Consider the following 20,009-nt stretch of genomic DNA (forward strand, 5'->3'; position numbering starts at 1 on the left):
CCTACAGGGGGAGGAGAGAGAGAGTGACTTACACATGTCCCTACAGGGGGAGGAGAGAGAGAGTGACTTACACATCTCCCTACAGGGGGAGGAGAGAGAGAGAGTGACTTACACATCTCCCTTCAGGGGGAGGAGAGAGAGAGTGACTTACACACGTCCCTACAGGGGGAGGAGAGAGAGAGAGTGACTTACACACATCCCTACAGGGGGAGGAGAGAGAGAGTGACTTACACACATCCCTACAGGGGGAGGAGAGAGAGAGAGAGTGACTTACACTCATCCCAACAGGGTGACAATGACTATAGTAGTTGTTGGCAAGACAGCATAAACAGATCTGGCACCAGGCTAAGGAAACCTTGATTGAGAGGACCTCACATTTTACAGAACAATGAAGGAAGAGAGATGAGAGACTGAAGCATAGAGATGTATAGAGATCAGCTCCGGCCCATTAAGGCGTCTGTGAGCACACAGGGTAGCTCGATTGAGGCCATCTCACTGAGTCACTGTTCTTCTTCTACTACTTCTATGAGTTGGTAAACAACCTGCAAAGGGGTGCATACTGCCACCTAGAGGGAGTTGTTTGAACCGGTATAAAGACACAGTCGGTTGATTCACTGGCACCTGTAGATCTGGAAAGTTCCCTCATTGACTGATCCCTCCCGATGACCTGGATGGAATTACGTGATCCTTCGTTAACCCATAGAAAGTCCCGCCCAGTTAACTACTTCAAAATGGTGAAAGTCCTCAATGGAGCTGTCCATGCTAAAATGTGCTTTTGGGTACTAGAGTCCTCTATCCATCTCTATGGACTGAAATGCGACAAGAATAAGGGGCCTACACCAAAGGAAGAAGGGATGATACTCACTCTTTGATGAAGGTGTGCAGTTGCTGTTTGATTGACCTCTGGGCCTGGTCAAATAGGATCTGTAGAGAAAGAGACAGAGAGAGAGAGAGAGAGAGACAGGTAGAGAGACAGAGAGGGAGAGAGAAAGACAGAGATAGGCAAGGAGAGAGACACAGAGAGGGAGAGAGAGAGACATGGGGAGAGACAGAGACAGGGGGAGAGAGGGAGAGAGAGAGACACAGAGAGAGAGAGAGACAGAAAGAGACGGGAAGAGACACAGAGCGAGAGAGAGACATGGAGAGAGAGACACAGAGAGAGAGAGAGTCAGGGAGAGAGAGAGATAGGCAAGGAGAGAGAGAGAGGGAGAGAGAGAGACACGGAGAGAGAGGGAGAGGGAGACACAGAGAGAGCGAGAGACAGAGAGAGACGGGAAGAGACAGAGCGAGAGAGAGACATGGAGAGAGAGACACGGAGAGAGAGAGATAGGCAAGGAGAGAGACAGAGAGGGAGAGAGAGACATGGAGAGAGAGAGAGACAGGGAGAGAGAGACAGAGAGGGAGAGAGAGAGACATGGAGAGAGACAGACATGGAGAGAGACAGAGAGAGAGAGAGACAGAGAGAGACGGGAAGAGACACAGAGCGAGAGAGAGACATGGAGAGAGAGACACGGAGAGAGAGAGAGACAGAGAGGGAAAGAGACAGAGACAGAGTTGGGGAGAGAGAGAGAAAGACCAAGACGGAGAGAGAAAGAGACAGAGAGCGAGAGAGACACAGTGAATCCCAAACCCCTGTCTCGCCCCTATCAACTCTCTCGGAGGCCCATCTGTTTACACGTGTTCTGACGTATCTCAGAGGGTGACTTCCAGAGAGTGGCGAGGGGGATCAATAAATCCATCAACTTCGGGACACACATGACATGAATGATGCATGAAATTCAAATGAACAAATCCTCCCTGTCGTTTTACAAAATGTAAACCTCAGTTAAACAGATAAACATTTTATTTTGGGAGCTGTTTAATATTGTATGTGTCAAGTCTCGAACATCAGAAATAAAGAAATGCACGTATCATATAATTAGGCATGCCTCGGCCTCTCCGTTCTTTTGTGTGAAATTGCGGAAGAAAAAAAATAAATGACGCCGTGCCTTATGGGATTCCACTTCGCTATGAAGCCGGCAGCATTGCAGGCTCAGTCTAAGTGCCGACCGGAGGGGATAATTATCCCATAAAACCTCAATCCTTTTCACTCCCTCACCCTCGGGAGCACTTGTTCAAATGGTGGAGGGGCACTTGAACGCACAAATGGACTCGCCGAGGGGCGGGGCGGGTGATTTGACATTCTGCCTGTGAGACCGCTAACAACTGAAATGGAACAGGCTATCAAATACGTTTAAAAAATATAATGACATTCAGGAGCTGTCTTCGAGACAGCTAGTTAATGACATTCAGGAGCTGTCTTCGAGACAGCTAGTTAATGACATTCAGGAGCTGTCTTCGAGACAGCTAGTTAATGACATTCAGGAGCTGTCTTCGAGACAGCTAGTTAATGACATTCAGGAGCTGTCTTCGAGACAGCTAGTTAATGACATTCAGGAGCTGTCTTCGAGACAGCTAGTTAATCATTTTCAGGAGCTGTCTTTGAGACATCTAGTTAATCATTTTCAGGAGCTGTCTTCGAGACAGATAGTTAATGACATTCAGGAGCTGTCTTCGAGACAGCTAGTTAATGACATTCAGGAGCTGTCTTTGAGACAGCTAGTTAATCATTTTCAGGAGCTGTCTTTGAGACATCTAGTTAATCATTTTCAGGAGCTGTCTTCGAGACAGCTAGTTAATGACATTCAGGAGCTGTCTTCGAGACAGCTAGTTAATGACATTCAGGAGCTGTCTTTGAGACAGCTAGTTAATCATTTTCAGGAGCTGTCTTTGAGACATCTAGTTAATGATTTTCAGGAGCTGTCTTTGAGACATCTAGTTAATCATTTTCAGGAGCTGTCTTCGAGACAGCTAGTTAATGACATTCAGGAGCTGTCTTCGAGACAGCTAGTTAATGACATTCAGGAGCTGTCTTTGAGACAGCTAGTTAATCATTTTCAGGAGCTGTCTTTGAGACAGCTAGTTAATCATTTTCAGGAGCTGTCTTCGAGACATCTAGTTAATCATTTTCAGGAGCTGTCTTCGAGACAGCTAGTTAATGACATTCAGGAGCTGTCTTCGAGACAGCTAGTTAATGACATTCAGGAGCTGTCTTCGAGACAGCTAGTTAATGACATTCAGGAGCTGTCTTCGAGACAGCTAGTTAATGACATTCAGGAGCTGTCTTCGAGACAGCTAGTTAATGACATTCAGGAGCTGTCTTCGAGACAGCTAGTTAATCATTTTCAGGAGCTGTCTTCGAGACAGCTAGTTAATGACATTCAGGAGCTGTCTTTGAGACAGCTAGTTAATGATATTCAGGAGCTGTCTTCGAGACAGCTAGTTAATCATTTTCAGGAGCTGTCTCTGAGACAGCTAGTTAATCATTTTCAGGAGCTGTCTTCGAGACAGCTAGTTAATCATTTTCAGGAGCTGTCTTCGAGACAGCTAGTTAATCATTTTCAGGAGCTGTCTTCGAGACAGCTAGTTAATCATTTTCAGGAGCTGTCTTCGAGACAGCTAGTTAATGACATTCAGGAGCTGTCTTTGAGACAGCTAGTTAATGATTTTCAGGAGCTGTCTCTGAGACAGCTAGTTAATCATTTTCAGGAACTGTCTTCGAGACAGCTAGTTAATCATTTTCAGGAGCTGTCTTTGAGACAGCTAGTTAATCATTTTCAGGAGCTGTCTCTGAGACAGCTAGTTAATCATTTTCAGGAGCTGTCTTCGAGACAGCTAGTTAATTATTTTCAGGAGCTGTCTTCGAGACAGCTAGTTAATCATTTTCAGGAGCTGTCTTCGAGACAGCTAGTTAATCATTTTCAGGAGCTGTCTTCGAGACAGCTAGTTAATGACATTCAGGAGCTGTCTTTGAGACAGCTAGTTAATGATTTTCAGGAGCTGTCTCTGAGACAGCTAGTTAATCATTTTCAGGAACTGTCTTCGAGACAGCTAGTTAATCATTTTCAGGAGCTGTCTTTGAGACAGCTAGTTAATCATTTTCAGGAGCTGTCTTCGAGACAGCTAGTTAATCATTTTCAGGACCTGTCTTCGAGACAGCTAGTTAATGACATTCAGGAGCTGTCTTTGAGACAGCTAGTTAATCATTTTCAGGAGCTGTCTTCGAGACAGCTAGTTAATCATTTTCAGGAGCTGTCTTCGAGACAGCTAGTTAATGACATTCAGGAGCTGTCACCGAGACAGCTAGTTAATGACATTCAGGAGCTGTCTTTGAGACAGCTAGTTAATGACATTCAGGAGCTGTCTTCGAGACAGCTAGTTAATGACATTCAGGAGCTGTCTTCGAGACAGCTAGTTAATCATTTTCAGGAGCTGTCTTCGAGACAGCTAGTTAATCATTTTCAGGAGCTGTCTTTGAGACAGCTAGTTAATCATTTTCAGGAGCTGTCTTCGAGACAGCTAGTTAATCATTTTCAGGAGCTGTCTTCGAGACAGCTAGTTAATGACATTCAAGAGCTGTCTTTGAGACAGCTAGTTAATGATTTTCAGGAGCTGTCTCTGAGACAGCTAGTTAATCATTTTCAGGAACTGTCTTCGAGACAGCTAGTTAATCATTTTCAGGAGCTGTCTTTGAGACAGCTAGTTAATCATTTTCAGGAGCTGTCTTCGAGACAGCTAGTTAATCATTTTCAGGAGCTGTCTTCGAGACAGCTAGTTAATGACATTCAGGAGCTGTCTTCGAGACAGCTAGTTAATCATTTTCAGGAGCTGTCTTCGAGACATCTAGTTAATCATTTTCAGGAGCTGTCTTCGAGACAGCTAGTTAATGACATTCAGGAGCTGTCATCGAGACAGCTAGTTAATGACATTCAGGAGCTGTCTTTGAGACAGCTAGTTAATGACATTCAGGAGCTGTCTTCGAGACAGCTAGTTAATGACATTCAGGAGCTGTCTTCGAGACAGCTAGTTAATCATTTTCAGGAGCTGTCTTTGAGACAGCTAGTTAATCATTTTCAGAAGCTGTCTTTGAGACAGCTAGTTAATCATTTTCAGGAGCTGTCTTCGAGACAGCTAGTTAATCATTTTCAGGAGCTGTCTTCGAGACACCTAGTTAATGATATTCAGGAGCTGTCTTTGAGACAGCTAGTTAATCATTTTCAGGAGCTGTCTTCGAGACAGCTAGTTAATCATTTTCAGGAGCTGTCTTCGAGACAGCTAGTTAATGATATGAACTGTCTTTGAGACAGCTAGTTAATGATATTCAGGAGCTGTCTTTGAGACAGCTAGTTAATGATTTTCAGGAGCTGTCTTTGAGACAGCTAGTTAATGATTTTCAGGAGCTGTTTTTGAGACAGCTAGTTAATGATTTTCAGGAGCTGTCTTTGAGACAGCTAGTTAATGATTTTCAGGAGCTGTCTTTGAGACAGCTAGTTAATGATATGAACTGTCTTTGAGACAGCTAGTTAATGATATGAACTGTCTTTGAGACAGCTAGTTAATGATATGAACTGTCTTCGAGACAGCTAGTTAAAGAGTAGGTGTTACAGCGTTCATCGTAGTTGACAGGTCACAGTAAAGTTACACTCCAATGGCCTCTCCTGTCAGAATCTCCTGTCAGAATCTCCTGTCAGAATCTCCTGTCAGAATCTGATTATTTCTAAATGACATTCCAGTAAAGTAATGAGACTGTCACCCGAGACCTTGGTAGAAGATTTATCAATTCTAGAGGGGAAGAAAACAACATCTCTTATTTCATACATAAGCCTGGCACACTGCCCTGTGCACCAAATACCCAAAACAGAGAAAGAACGGTTTTGGAAAAAGCAGACGGATACCAATCAATGAAGACAACAATGAAAACGGCCCCTCCCTAACCGTTAACACCGTCTACCATAATGGCACCATCATGGTTCAGGGGTCAGAAAGCAGCGTGGGAAGACTTCTGGTCCTTCAGAGGAGAAACAAATAGGAGTAACAAGCCTCTTCTCAGAGGAGAGGAGAAACAACCCAGGAGAAGACCACTCAAAGCCTCTCCTCATAGGAGAGGAGAAACAACCCAGGAGAAGACCACTCAAAGCCTCTCCTCAGAGGAGAGGAGAAACAACCCAGGAGAAGACCACTTAAAACCTCTCCAAAGACTACAACCCAGAAGAAGACCACTCCAAGCCCTGATAGCAGCACCATCGCTCTAAGCCTCTCCACAGACCACAACCCAGGAGAAGACCACTCCAAGCCTCTCCTCAGAGGAAAGGAGAAACAACCCAGGAGAAGACCACTCAAAGCCTCTCCTCAGAGGAGAGGAGAAACAACCCAGGAGAAGACCACTTAAAGCCTCTCCAAAGACCACAACCCAGGAGAAGACCACTACAAGCCTGTCCACAGACCACAACCCAGGACAAGACCACTACAAGCCTGTCCACAGACCACAACCCAGGAGAAGACCACTCCAATACTCTCCACAGACCACAACCCAGGAGAAGACCACTCCAAGCTCTGATATCAGCACCATCTCCAAGACTCTCCTCTAAAAATGACTCAGACACAGAAATCCTTGACCTGCCGACAGGAGAGGCAGTCAACAGCAGGCAGAGGAGACCAGTATGGTGTATCAGGTGAAACAGCAGCACAGTGAGCTACAGTCAGCCATTAGAGACCTGAAGGAGGACAACCAGATAACCTAACTAGAATTAATGATTGTTTAAATAGTGTTTTTTTTTTTTTAATTCCCATGACCTGTTATAACACATCGGTCAACAAATCAAGCATTCTACATTTACATGTCATTTAGCAGATGCTCTTATGCAGAGCAACTTACAGGTGCAATTAGGGATAAGTTCCTTGCTCAAGGGTACATTGGCAGGTTTGTCACCTAGTTGGCTCGGGGACAGCATCTTTTCAGTTACTGGCCAAACACTCTTAATTGCTAGGCTAACTGCAGCCCTATAACACATCCTAAAGAAATATTTAAAACATCCTTAAGTTTAAGAAGCTGCCGTCGTCGGAATGAGACCAAGGTGCAGCGTGGTGAGCGTACTTTACTTTTTTTATTTGTTAAATGTCGCCAACAAAACAAGACACAAAGAAACGACCGTGAAGCTTACGAGGGCCATAGTGCCACAAACAAAGTCAACTTCCCACAAAGACAGGTAGGAAAAAAGGCTGCCTAAGTATGGTTCTCAATCAGAGACAACGATAGACAGCTGTCCCTGATTGAGAACCATAACCGGCCAAACACAAAGAAATACAACAACCTAGAAAACAAAACATAGAATGCCCACCCAAATCACACCCTGACCAAACCAAAATAGAGACATAAAAAGGCTCTCTCAGACGTGAAAAGCACAAACCCTGACTTTTTACATAATATTAATATTGCTATGTTTATGTATTTATTGTTTGTGATATCCAACTGGTAGTTAGTCTTGCCCCATCGCTGCAACTCCCCTACGGACTCGGGAGAGGCAAAGGTCGAGAGCCATGCGTCCTCCGAAACACGACCCTGCCAAACCGCTTCTTGACACACTGCTTCGCTTAATGCGGAAGGCAGCCGCACCAATGTGTTGGAGGAAACACCGTCCAACTGGCGACTGAGTCAGCGTGCAATACGCCTGGCCCACCACAAGGAGTCACTAGAGCGCGATGGGACAAGGATATCCCGGCCAGCCAAACCCTCCCCTAATCTCCTCAACTACCCTCAAACCAATAAAATAGGCAAAACACACATGGATTTAAAAAACGAGGCAACGGTAAACGATACGCAAGTGACCAAAGGTACAACTCTGATATGAAGTGTTTGTTTTTTCCCCACAAATTTTCCAGGAATGTCACGTGTCAAATCAAATCAAACTTTATTTGTCACATGCGCCGAATACAACAAGTGTAGACTTTACTGTGAATGTTTACTTACAAGCCCTTAACCAACAGTGCAGTTCAAGAAGAGTTAAGAAAATATTTACCACGTAGACTAAAATAAAAAGTAATAATAAAAAGTAACACAATAAGAATAACAATGAGACTATATACAGGGTATTACGGTACAGAGTCAATGTGGAGACTATATACAGGGTATTACGGTACAGAGTCAATGTGGAGACTATATACAGGGTATTACGGTACAGAGTCAATGTGGAGGCTATATACAGGGTATTACGGTACAGAGTCAATGTGGAGGCTATATACAGGGTATTACGGTACAGAGTCAATGTGGAGGCTATATACAGGGTATTACGGTACAGAGTCAATGTGGAGGCTATATACAGGGTATTACGGTACAGAGTCAATGTGGAGGCTATATACAGGGTATTACGGTACAGAGTCAATGTGGAGGCTATATACAGGGTATTACGGTACAGAGTCAATGTGGAGGCTATATACAGGGTATTACGGTACAGAGTCAATGTGGAGGCTATATACAGGGGGTACCGGTACAGAGTCAATGTGGAGACTATATACAGGGGGGTACCGGTACAGAGTCAATGTGGAGGCTATATACAGGGGGGTACCGGTACAGAGTCAATGTGGAGGCTATATACAGGGGGTACCGGTACAGAGTCAATGTGGAGACTATATACAGGGGGTACCGGTACCGAGTCAATGTGGAGACTATATACAGGGGGTACCGGTAGAGAGTCAATGTGGAGGCTATATACAGGGGGTACCGGTACAGAGTCAATGTGGAGACTATATACAGGGGGGTACCGGTACAGAGTCAATGTGGAGGCTATATACAGGGGGGTACCGGTACAGAGTCAATGTGGAGGCTATATACAGGGGGTACCGGTACAGAGTCAATGTGGAGACTATATACAGGGGGTACCGGTACCGAGTCAATGTGGAGACTATATACAGGGGGTACCGGTACAGAGTCAATGTGGAGGCTATATACAGGGGGTACCGGTACAGAGTCAATGTGGAGACTATATACAGGGGGTACCGGTACAGAGTCAATGTGGAGGCTTAATACAGGGGGTACCGGTACCGAGTCAATGTGGAGGCTATATACAGGGTGTTACGGTACAGAGTCAATGTTGAGGCTATATACAGGGTGTTACGGTACAGAGCCAATGTGGAGGCTATATACAGGGGGTACCGGTACCGAGTCAATGTGGAGGCTATATACAGGGTGTTACGGTACAGAGTCAATGTGGAAGCGATATACAGGGTGTTACGGTACAGAGTCAATGTTGAGGCTATATACAGGGGGTACCGGTACAGAGTCAATGTGGAGGCTATATACAGGGGGTACCGGTACAGAGTCAATGTGGAGGCTATATACAGGGGGTACCAGTACAGAGTCAATGTGGAGACTATATACAGGGGGAACCGGTACAGAGTCAATGTGGAGACTATATACAGGGGGTACTGGTACAGAGTCAATGTGGAGACTATATACAGGGGGTACCAATACAGAGTCAATGTGGAGACTATATACAGGGGGAACCGGTACAGAGTCAATGTGGAGGCTATATACAGGGTGTTACGGTACAGAGTCAATGTGGAGACTATATACAGGGTGTTACGGTACAGAGTCAATGTTGAGGCTATATACAGGGTTTTACGGTACAGAGTCAATGTGGAGGCTATATACAGGGTGTTACGGTACAGAGTCAATGTGGAGGCTATATACAGGGGGTACCGGTACAGAGTCAATGTGGAGGCTATATACAGGGTGTTATGGTACAGAGTCAATGTGGAGGCTATATACAGGGAGCACCGGTACCGAGTCAATGTGGAGGCTATATACAGGGTGTTACGGTACAGAGTCAATGTTGAGGCTATATACAGGGTGTTACGGTACAGAGCCAATGTGGAGGCTATATACAGGGGGTACCGGTACCGAGTCAATGTGGAGGCTATATACAGGGTGTTACGGTACAGAGTCAATGTGGAGGCTATATACAGGGTGTTACGGTACAGAGTCAATGTTGAGGCTATATACAGGGGGTACCGGTCCAGAGTCAATGTGGAGGCTATATACAGGGGGTACCGGTACAGAGTCAATGTGGAGGCTATATACAGGGGGTACCAGTACAGAGTCAATGTGGAGACTATATACAGGGGGAACCGGTACAGAGTCAATGTGGAGACTATATACAGGGGGTACTGGTACAGAGTCAATGTGGAGACTATATACAGGGGGTACCAATACAGAGTCAATGTGGAGACTATATACAGGGGGAACCGGTACAGAGTCAATGTGGAGGCTATATACAGGGTGTTACGGTACAGAGTCAATGTGGAGACTATATACAGGGTGTTACGGTACAGAGTCAATGTTGAGGCTATATACAGGGTTTTACGGTACAGAGTCAATGTGGAGGCTATATACAGGGTGTTACGGTACAGAGTCAATGTGGAGGCTATATACAGGGGGTACCGGTACAGAGTCAATGTGGAGGCTATATACAGGGTGTTATGGTACAGAGTCAATGTGGAGGCTATATACAGGGATCACCGGTACAGAGTCAATGTGGAGGCTATATACAGGGGGTACCGGTACTAAGTCTGTGTACAGGGGTCATAGGTCATTTGTACATGTAGTCAGTACACTGTTAACAACCTAAGCACTATGAAACTTCTATCGGATCAAATCCCACGTAGAAAATAAGACATTAAATGTTTTTGTTAACCAAATTAGATTCTCTCTCATTGATCCTTCATACAAAAACTCCTTGCTTGATGAGGCGGGAAAAAACCCCACCATCTGATAGAGAACTTAAAGGTCCACTGGTTTCCCTCTCACTTCCCTTCTTCTTCTCTGGTGTCACTCACACATTTCAGTTCATTAATACAGCTCCCGCGTTGGGACAATCAGGGTCATGTTTTTGTAAAGGCTGGATCTCTATGGCAAGACGTATGTTCACCCACGTTGCCTGTTCACCCACGTTGCCTGAGATGTCACGTGTGACTAATGGACGGACAGAGACCGATCCACAGTCCCTTCCCCAATCAGGACATGTGTGCCATTTTATATGACTCCTTAAAACTGCCCCCCACATAATAGAAGGTCTGAATATTCCGTTAGAGATATTCCATGTTCTCTTCTGATCTCAGAGAGAGAGAGAGAGAGAGAGAGAGAGAAGATAGAGAGAGAGAGAGAGAGAGAGAGAGAGAGAGATAGAGAAGAGAGAGAGAGAGACAGAGAGACAGAGAGAGAGAGAGAGAGAGAGAGAGAGAGAGAGAGAGAGAGAGAGAGAGAGAGAGAGAAAAAAAAAATCATCCACTAATCTGCACCTGTCAGCTGGTACGGTGTCCCTGAATGGCCAAAATACACCAAACCAGATGCTATTATTACAACGTCCAAACTAGAAACGGCTGAATATCTGGCAGCAGGAACATTCTTCTCATCGTTTTGGCTGAAATTTGTTGAAAAGTTATTTAGAGGTGAGATTACAAACTAGGTCAACATCAAAAACACCAAACACCAGTAACATGATTTTATTAGAAGGCCTAAATCCTGATCTGACCATAAAAACATTGTGATGACCACAGATATGTGAGGAGAGGGAAGAATGAGAGAGGAAGAGAAGAGGGAATGGTCCCTAAGAGCTAACTAGTTAAACGACAGGAAGGATTTAGGAGATTTTTAGCTCAACTGTTAAAAAGACAGGAATTTCCTCTCTTTCTTCCTGCTCTCTCGCTCCCTCTCCTTATCTCCCTCTCCTTATCTCTCTCTCTCTCGCTCCCTCTCCTTATCTCCCTCTCCTTGTCTCCCTCTCCTTGTCTCCCTCTCCTTGTCTCCCTCTCCTTATCTCCCTCTCCTTGTCTCCCTCTCCTTGTCTCCCTCTCCTTATCTCTCTCTCTCTCGCTCCCTCTCCTTGTCTCCCTCTCCTTGTCTCCCTCTCCTTGTCTCCCTCTCCTTGTCTCCCTCTCCTTATCTCCCTCTCCTTGTCTCCCTCTCCTTATCTCCCTCTCCTTGTCTCCCTCTCCTCATCTCTCTCTCTCTCGCTCCCTCTCCTTGTCTCCCTCTCCTTATCTCCCTCTCCTTGTCTCCCTCTCCTTGTCTCCCTCTCCTTGTCTCCCTCTCCTTATCTCCCTCTCCTTATCTCCCTCTCTGTCTCTCTCCCTTTACTTTTACAACTAGTTCTCTACCAAACTCTCTCTCTCGTACTCTCTCTTTATCTCCCTCTCTCTCGTACTCTCTCTTTATCTCCCTCTCTCTCGTACTCTCTCTTTATCTCCCTCTCTCTCGTACTCTCTCTTTATCTCCCTCTCTCGTACTCTCTCTTTATCTCCCTCTCTCTCGATCTCCCTCTCTCTCGTACTCTCTCTTTATCTCCCTCTCTCTCGTACTCTCTTTTTATCTCCCTCCCCCCCCCACCCCATTAACTTGTACAACTACCAAACCTATGACCCCTGCTTAACAGGCTCAGAGACCCCATGGCACTCATCATGCCTATCACATATGGAAGCAGCACAGTGTGTGTGTGTGTGTGTGTGTGTGTGTGTGTGTGTGTGTGTGTGTGTATGTATGTTTGTGTGTGTACTCTGTCTGTCCTACACAGCTGTGTGCTCTAATGCTAAACATTCTCTCCAACTCTGGCTCAGAGCAGAACACTCTGGACTCAAGATGGAAGAACAGAGTGTGTGTGTGTGTGTGTGTGTCTTACCATGTGGTAACGGGAGGCTGGAGGCTCTGTACGCTCATGCATATGCATGAGAGTGTGTGTATGTGTGTGTGTGTGTGTGTGTGTGTATGTGTGAGAAAGAGAGACAGAGTGAGTGTATATGGGTGGGTCTTACCATGTTGTAGTTGACAATCTCAAAGTGTGTGTGTGCTCGCATTCAGTGCATTTGGAAAGTATTCAGACCCCTTGACTTTTTCCACATTTTATATACAGTGGGGAGAACAAGTATTTGATACTCTGCCGATTTTGCAGGTTTTCCTACTTACAAAGCATGTAGAGGTCTGCAATTTTTATCAAAGGTACACTTCAACTGTGAGAGACGGCATCTAAAAATCCAGAAAATCACATTGTATGATTTTTAAGTAATTAATTTGCATTATATTGCATGACATAAGTATTTGATACATCAGAAAAGCAGATCCTAATATTTGGTACAGAAACCTTTGTTTGCAATTACAGAGATCATACGTTTCCTGTAGTTCTTGACCAGGTTTGCACACACTGCAGCAGGGATTTTGGCCCACTCCTCCACACAGACCTTCTCCAGATCCTTCAGGTTTCGGGGCTGTCCCTGGGCAATACGGACTTTCAGCTCCCTCCAAAGATTTTCTATTGGGTTCAGGTCTGGAGACTGGCTAGGCCACTACACGCTCCCCACGGTAGGTACGAGGAGTTGGCTCAGGTCTCCTACCTGACTCAGCCAATCTCCTCGTGTGCCCCCTCCCCCAAAAATGATTGGGGCTGCCTCTCGGGCTTCCGTGTTAGTGGTGTACCCTCATATCGTCTCCGTTCCTCTATTCTCCGGTATTTCTCCTCCTTAGAACGGTGATACTCCCCAGGCTGCGTCCAGGGTCCTGCTCCAGCTACTATTTCCTCCCATGTCCAGGATCCTTTTCCGTCCAAAATCTCCTCACCAAGTCCATAACGTCTGCTCCTCCCTTTCACGCTGCTTGGTCCTGGTTATGGTGCGTTATTCTGTCACGTTCGTCGTAACGAGGAGACCAAGCCGCAGCGTGATTTGAATACATTCTTCTTTTAAAAACACGAAGAACACATACACAAACTAACCAACAACAACAACAACAACAACAACAACAACAACAACAACAACAACAACAACAACAACAACAACAGACAGTGACGCTATAAACAACTAGTGCAGACATGCAACTACACATAGACAATAACCCACCAAACCAAAATGGAAAATGGCAACCTAAATAGGATCCCCAATCAGAGACAACGATAAACAGCTGTCTCTGATTGGGAACCAATTCAGGCCACCATAGACCTACATATACCTAGACAATACCAAAACCCCATAGATATACAAAAAACCCTAGAAAAGACCAAAAAACACACATACCACTCTCGTCACACCCTGACCTAACCAAAATAATAAAGAAAACAAAGATAACTAAGGTCAGGGCGTGACGCAAGCAAAGAGGCACTGAGTTTGAAGGTAGGCCTTGAAATACATCCACAGGTCCACCTCCAAATGACTCAAATTATGTCAATTAGCCTATCAGAAGCTTCTAAAGCCATGACATCACTTTCTGGAATTTTCCAAGCTGTTTAAAGGCACAGTCAATTTAGTGTATGTAAACTTCGGACCCACTGGAATTGAGATACAGTGAATTATAAGTGAAATAATCTGTCTGTGAACAATTATTGGAAAAATTACTTGTGTCAATGCACAAAGTAGATGTCCTAACCGACTTGCCAAAACTATAGTTTGTTAACAAGAAATGTGTGGAGTGGTTGAAAAAACGAGTTTTAATGACTCCAAACTAAGTGTATGTAAAACTTCAGAATCTAACAACACAACAATTCATTTCAATTACAATAAATAAAGTTTAACTTACTCGTTTTTCACTGTCCACCACAAAGCATTTGATTTTCAAACTCATCACATTCATTTTTGTTTTCAGAACTCAAAAGTCGTCCCCATGATGTGGTTTAAACATTGTTGTGAACACAGAACATCTCATTTTGTTGTTTTTCCATTTAAAAAAAACAAAACTGGAGGAAAACCAGAAATATTTGTGGGACCAAAAAAAGGAAAAACTAAACAAAGAATATGGAATTTGAGCGAATAACAGAATTAGGCGAAAGATTTTAATGTTTTTTTAAATGAACCAACCAAAATGTTTTGCTGTGTATAATAACTGCCCTTTAGACGGTGTCATCCTGCAGAACAGCATTTGGGAAAAGTTGAGGTCAGGTCCAAAATGGTCCAAACTTCTTCCATTTAAGAATGATGGAGGCCACAGTGTTCTTGGGAACCTTCAATGCTGCAGAAATGTTTTGGTGCCCTTCCCCAGATCTGTGCCTCGACACAATCCTCTACGGACAATTCTTTAAACCTCATGGCTTGGTTTTAGCTCAGACATGCCCTGTCAACTGTGGGACCTTAAAATAGACAGATTTGTGCCTTTCCAAATCATGTCCAATCAATTGAATTTACAGCAGGTGGACTCCAATCAAGTTGTAGAAACATCTCAAGGACGATCAATGGAAACAGGATGCACCTGAGCTCAATTTCGAGTCTCATAGCAAAGGATCTGAATACTTCTGTAAATAATGTATTTCAACAAAAAATAAAAATATATGTGCAACAAAAAAAACTGTTTTAGCTTTGTCATCATGAGGTATTGTGTGTAGATTGAATAGGAGAAAAAATTAATTCATTCATTTTAGAATAAGGCTATAGCGTAACTAAATGTGGAAAGAGGCAAGAGGTCTGAATACTTCCGTGTGTGTGTGTGTGTGTGTGTGTGTGTGTATGTGTGTATGTGTGTATGCGTGTGTGTGTGTGTGTGTCTTACCATGTTGTAGTTGACGATCTCCTGCAGGCTCTCCCCACACTTCTCCAGACACTCCTAGAGACACAGGGAGACCTTCGGGTTACACACATGACTGTAGTGAGTTGATGTTCACTTCACAGATCATCACTGAGATTCATTCTACTCCGACAGCTAGCAGGCTTGTACAGGAAGAAGTTCAATTCAATGTATTGTATTGTAAAGAAGGTCTCAGATCTCCCTCATTAATCTCTCCTAACATCTTCACATCTATATTTCACCAGCTAGGGGGGAAGATGGTCTCGGTCTGGACAATGCTGTTTATATTTCAACTGTTATTGTTGAAGAGGGGAAATTTTAAGGAATGTAGAGACTAGAGGAATGTGGTGAAGTATCTCTATTTCAGACATCCTCTACTCTACTCCACTCTACCTCCACTCTAATCTACCTCCACTCTAACTCCACTCTAACTCTACCTCCACTCCAACTCCACTCTAACTCTACCTCCACTCTAACTCCACACTACCTCCACTCTAACTCTACCTCCACTCTACCTCCACTCTAACTCCACTCCAACTCCACTCTAACTCTACCTCCACTCTAACTCTACCTCCACTCTAACTCCACTCTACCTCCACTCTAACTCCACTCTAACTCTAACTCCACTCTAACTCTACCTCCACTCTAACTCCACTCTACCTCCACTCTAACTCTACCTCCACTCTACCTCCACTCTAACTCTACCTCCACTTTAACTCTAACTCTACCTCCACTCTACCTCTAACTACACTCTAACTCTACCTCCACTCTAACTCTACTCTAACTCCACTCTACCTCCACTCTAACTCCACCTCCACTCTAACTCTACTCTACCTCCACTCTACCTCCACTCTAACTCTACCTTCACTCTAACTCTACTCTACCTCCACTCTAACTCCACTCTACTCTTACTCTACTCTAACTCCACTCTAACTCCACTCTAACTCCACTCCACCTCCACTCATCTAACTCCACTCGACCTCCACTCTAACTCCACTCTAACTCTACTCTACCTCCACTCTACCTCCACTCTAACTCTACCTTCACTCTAACTCTACTCTACCTCCACTCTAACTCCACTCTACTCTAACTCTACTCTAACTCCACTCTAACTCCACTCTAACTCCACTCCACCTCCACTCATCTAACTCCACTCCACCTCCACTCTAACTCCACTCTAACTCTCCCTCCACTCTAACTCCACTCTAACTCTACCTCCACTCTAACTCTACCTCCACTCTAACTCTACCTCCACTCTAACTCTACTCTACCTCCACTCTAACTCCACTCTAACTCTACCGTCACTCTAACTCTATTCTACCTCCACTCTAACTCCACTCTAACTCTACCTCCACTCTAACTCTACTCTACCTCAACTCTAACTCTACTCTACCTCCACTCTAACTCTACTCTACCTCCACTCTAAATCTACTCTACCTCCACTCTAACTCTACTCTACCTCCACTCTAACTCTACTCTACCTCCACTCTAACTCTACCTCCACTCTAACTCTACTCTACCTCCACTCTAACTCTACCTCCACTCTAACTCCACTCTACCTCCACTCTACCTCCACCTCCACCTCCACTCTAACTCCACTCCTCTAACTCCACTCTACCTCCACTCTACCTCCACTCTAACTCCACTCTACAACCACTCCAACTCCCCTCTAACTCCCCTCTAACTTCAATATTGGTTTCATCAGACCAGAGAATCTTGTTTCTCATGGTCTGAGAGTCCTTTACGTGCCTTTTGGCAAACCCCAATGGGCGGTCATGTGCCTTTTACTGAGGAGTGGCTTCCGTCTGGCCACTCTACCATAAAGACCTGATTGGTGGAGTGCTGCAGAGATGGTTGTACTTCTGGAAGGTTCTCCGATCTCCACAGAGAAACTCTCGAGCCTGATTGCTCAGTTTGGCCGGGCGGCCAGCTCTAGAAAGAGTCTTGCTGGTTCTAAACTTCTTCCATTTAAGAATGATGGAGGACACTGTGTTCTTGCGAACCTTCAATGCTGCAGAAATGTTTTGGTACCCTTCCCAGATCTGTGCCTCGACACAATCCTGTCTCAGAGCTCTACGGACAATTCTTTAAACCTCCAGCCTTGGTTTTTGCTCTGACATGCACTGTCAACTGTGGGACCTTATATAGACAGGTGTGTGCCTTTCCAAATCCTGTCCAATCAATTGAATTTACTACATTTTGTAGGTTTAAAGATTATTTCCTGCAATTCTACACATTTTGTCATGAGGTACAGAGAACATTATGCCGTTTTAAAGCTAATTTAAATGTGCAATTCTATACATTTTGTCTAATGTGTATCCATGTGATATTTGAGCGACTTAAACATTACAACAAAATCTTTGGGCAGAGAAACCTAGCTAAAAACCGTTAGCTGACATGGGCTATTTGATCTGGAGATTTCTGACAAGTTATTAAATATCTCTCTAATGACAAGAGGAACTGATGATGCCAATTTAGAAATCGCACCTTGTACATTCTACTATTACAACTAGCAACAGTAAATTAAGACCCCCGCGATCCCTTCTGCCGACCCCTTGCACCTCCCCTAAGGGGGCGCGCCCCACAGTTTGGGAACCACTGATCTATCATACCATCTGTTGACATGTATATATATATATTTTTAAAATCTTCCCGGCGTGAAATCATTCTGATTGTGTTGTGACGTCATGTGGCTGTAATATTTGTGTAGTAGCAGGGTACTTACAGAGATAATTTCTTCCTTCTTGCACTGCTGAGACAAGTCTTTGATGCCGTTGACAAACAGTTTGTTGGCACTTACGTACGCCCTGCCCGCCTCGATCATACCGCTACATAACTTCACCAGCTAGGAGAAGGAGAGAGAGAGAGAGAGAAATATAGGTTTGGGTTATTCAGTTTGAGTAGGCCATTTAAAAGTATTGAGAGGGTATTCAGGTACGGTAGCTCAAACCCAGTGTCAATGTGTTGTGTTGTAAATATGTTGTGTACAAAGCTGTCATCAAGGCAAAGGGTGGCTACTTTGAAGACTCTCAAATCTCAAATTTATTCTGATTTGTTTAACACTTTTTTTTCTAGTTTCTACATGATTCCATATGTGTTATTTCATAGTTTTGATGTCTTCACTATTTATTCTACAATGTAGAAAATAGTACAAATATATTTGTTTAAAACTGAATGAGTAGGTGTGCCCAAACTGTTGACTGGTCCTGTAGGTGGGTAAACTCTGATCACTGTTCGCACTGAATAAATAAACGCTCCCTTTACTTTCAATGCACTGCCACTGGTTCTTAAATCTGGTCCCGGGGACCCAAAGGATATTTACGTTTTTGCCCTAGTACTACACACCTGATTCAAATCAAACTCAAAGCTGTGTAGTCCTGGGGCAACCCCCCCCCCCCAAAATGTGCACCTCTTTGGGTCCCCGGGACCAGGATTGAGAACCACTGATATAGGGGAATAAGGGCGACATTTGGGAGAGAGGTCTTTCCAGGTCTAGTCATCTGAATTAAGGATTGCAGTGCAGATTCATGACCCGGAAATGATGTGTCCATAAATAACTTCTCTCTCTCTCTCTCTCTCTCTCTCTCTCTCTCTCTCTCTCTCTCTGTGAATCATGATGAAACAGGATGGCGGCAGTGTAGCCTCGTGGTTAAGAGTGTTGGACCACTAACTGAAAAGTTGCAAGACCGGCTCCCCCGAGCTGACAAGGGAAAAATCTGTCGTTCTGCCCCTGAACAGGCAGTTAACCCACTGTTCCTAGGCCGTCATTGAAAATAAGAATTTGTTCTTAACTAACTTGCCTGGTTAAATAAAAGTTACATAAAAAAAAACTAGGGTTGGGGTTCATTAGGGCGGTGTTCATTCAATGGGGGCTGGTGTGTTGAGTGTCTGAGGGACACTCAGACACTGCGTGCTTGTGTGTGTTTACATTCTATATCCTAGTAGCACAACGAGCTGTTCGATGCTTTCCCTATCTAAATCACCTTGAGGGTGGTTTGACCTTCTTCATACAGCGATAGCTTCAGCTGTATGCCTTCATCCAGTAACTGTCAGTAATAACTTAGATGTTAGAGAGAGAGAGAGAGAGACGGACGGACGGACGGATGGACGGAGAGAGAGACAGAGAGGATAGAAAGACAGAGATGATAGAGAAAGAGAGGTGTAGAGAGAGAGAGAGAGAGAAACAGAGAGAGAGAGAGAGAGAGAGAGAGAGAGACAGATAAACAGAGAGAGAGAGACGGACGGACGGACGGACGGATGGACGGAGAGAGAGACAGAGAGGATAGAAAGACAGAGAGGATAGAGAAAGAGAGGTGTAGAGAGAGAGAGAGAGAGAGAGAGAGAGAAACAGAGAGAGAGACAGGAACAGAGAGAAACAGGGAGACAGAGAGAAACAGGGAGACAGAGAGAGAGAGACAGAGAAACAGAGAAACAGAGAGAGAGAGAGAGAGAGCGAGAAAGACAGAGAGACAGAGAGAGACAGAGAGAGAGAGAAAGACAGAGAGACAGAGAGAGACAGAGAGAGACAGAATCCTATACATCAAATGGTCCATGATTACACTCTGTACAGTTGAGTGTGTAAAATTTTAAAAAGTGTAAG

The 20,009-nt window shown here is 44.5% G+C and overlaps 1 protein-coding gene across 1 annotated transcript in view; it reads right to left on the reverse strand.

Annotated features, from left to right (window-relative positions):
- The window catches only part of LOC110511195 (arf-GAP with coiled-coil, ANK repeat and PH domain-containing protein 3), a 164,215-nt gene that overhangs the window by 75,167 nt on the left and 69,039 nt on the right, over nt 1-20,009 (reverse strand). The window contains exons 3-5 of the mRNA XM_090242058.1: nt 18,135-18,254; nt 15,395-15,448; nt 866-924 (exon numbers count right to left, since the gene is read on the reverse strand). Of these exons, the coding sequence (XP_090098184.1) occupies nt 866-924; nt 15,395-15,448; nt 18,135-18,254 (233 nt within the window). The remainder of the gene's footprint in view (nt 1-865; nt 925-15,394; nt 15,449-18,134; nt 18,255-20,009) is intronic.

The sequence above is a fragment of the Oncorhynchus mykiss genome, chromosome 7, assembly GCF_057628025.1.
Source record: "Oncorhynchus mykiss isolate SJ-2025 chromosome 7, ASM5762802v1, whole genome shotgun sequence".
Lineage (NCBI taxonomy): Eukaryota > Metazoa > Chordata > Actinopteri > Salmoniformes > Salmonidae > Oncorhynchus > Oncorhynchus mykiss.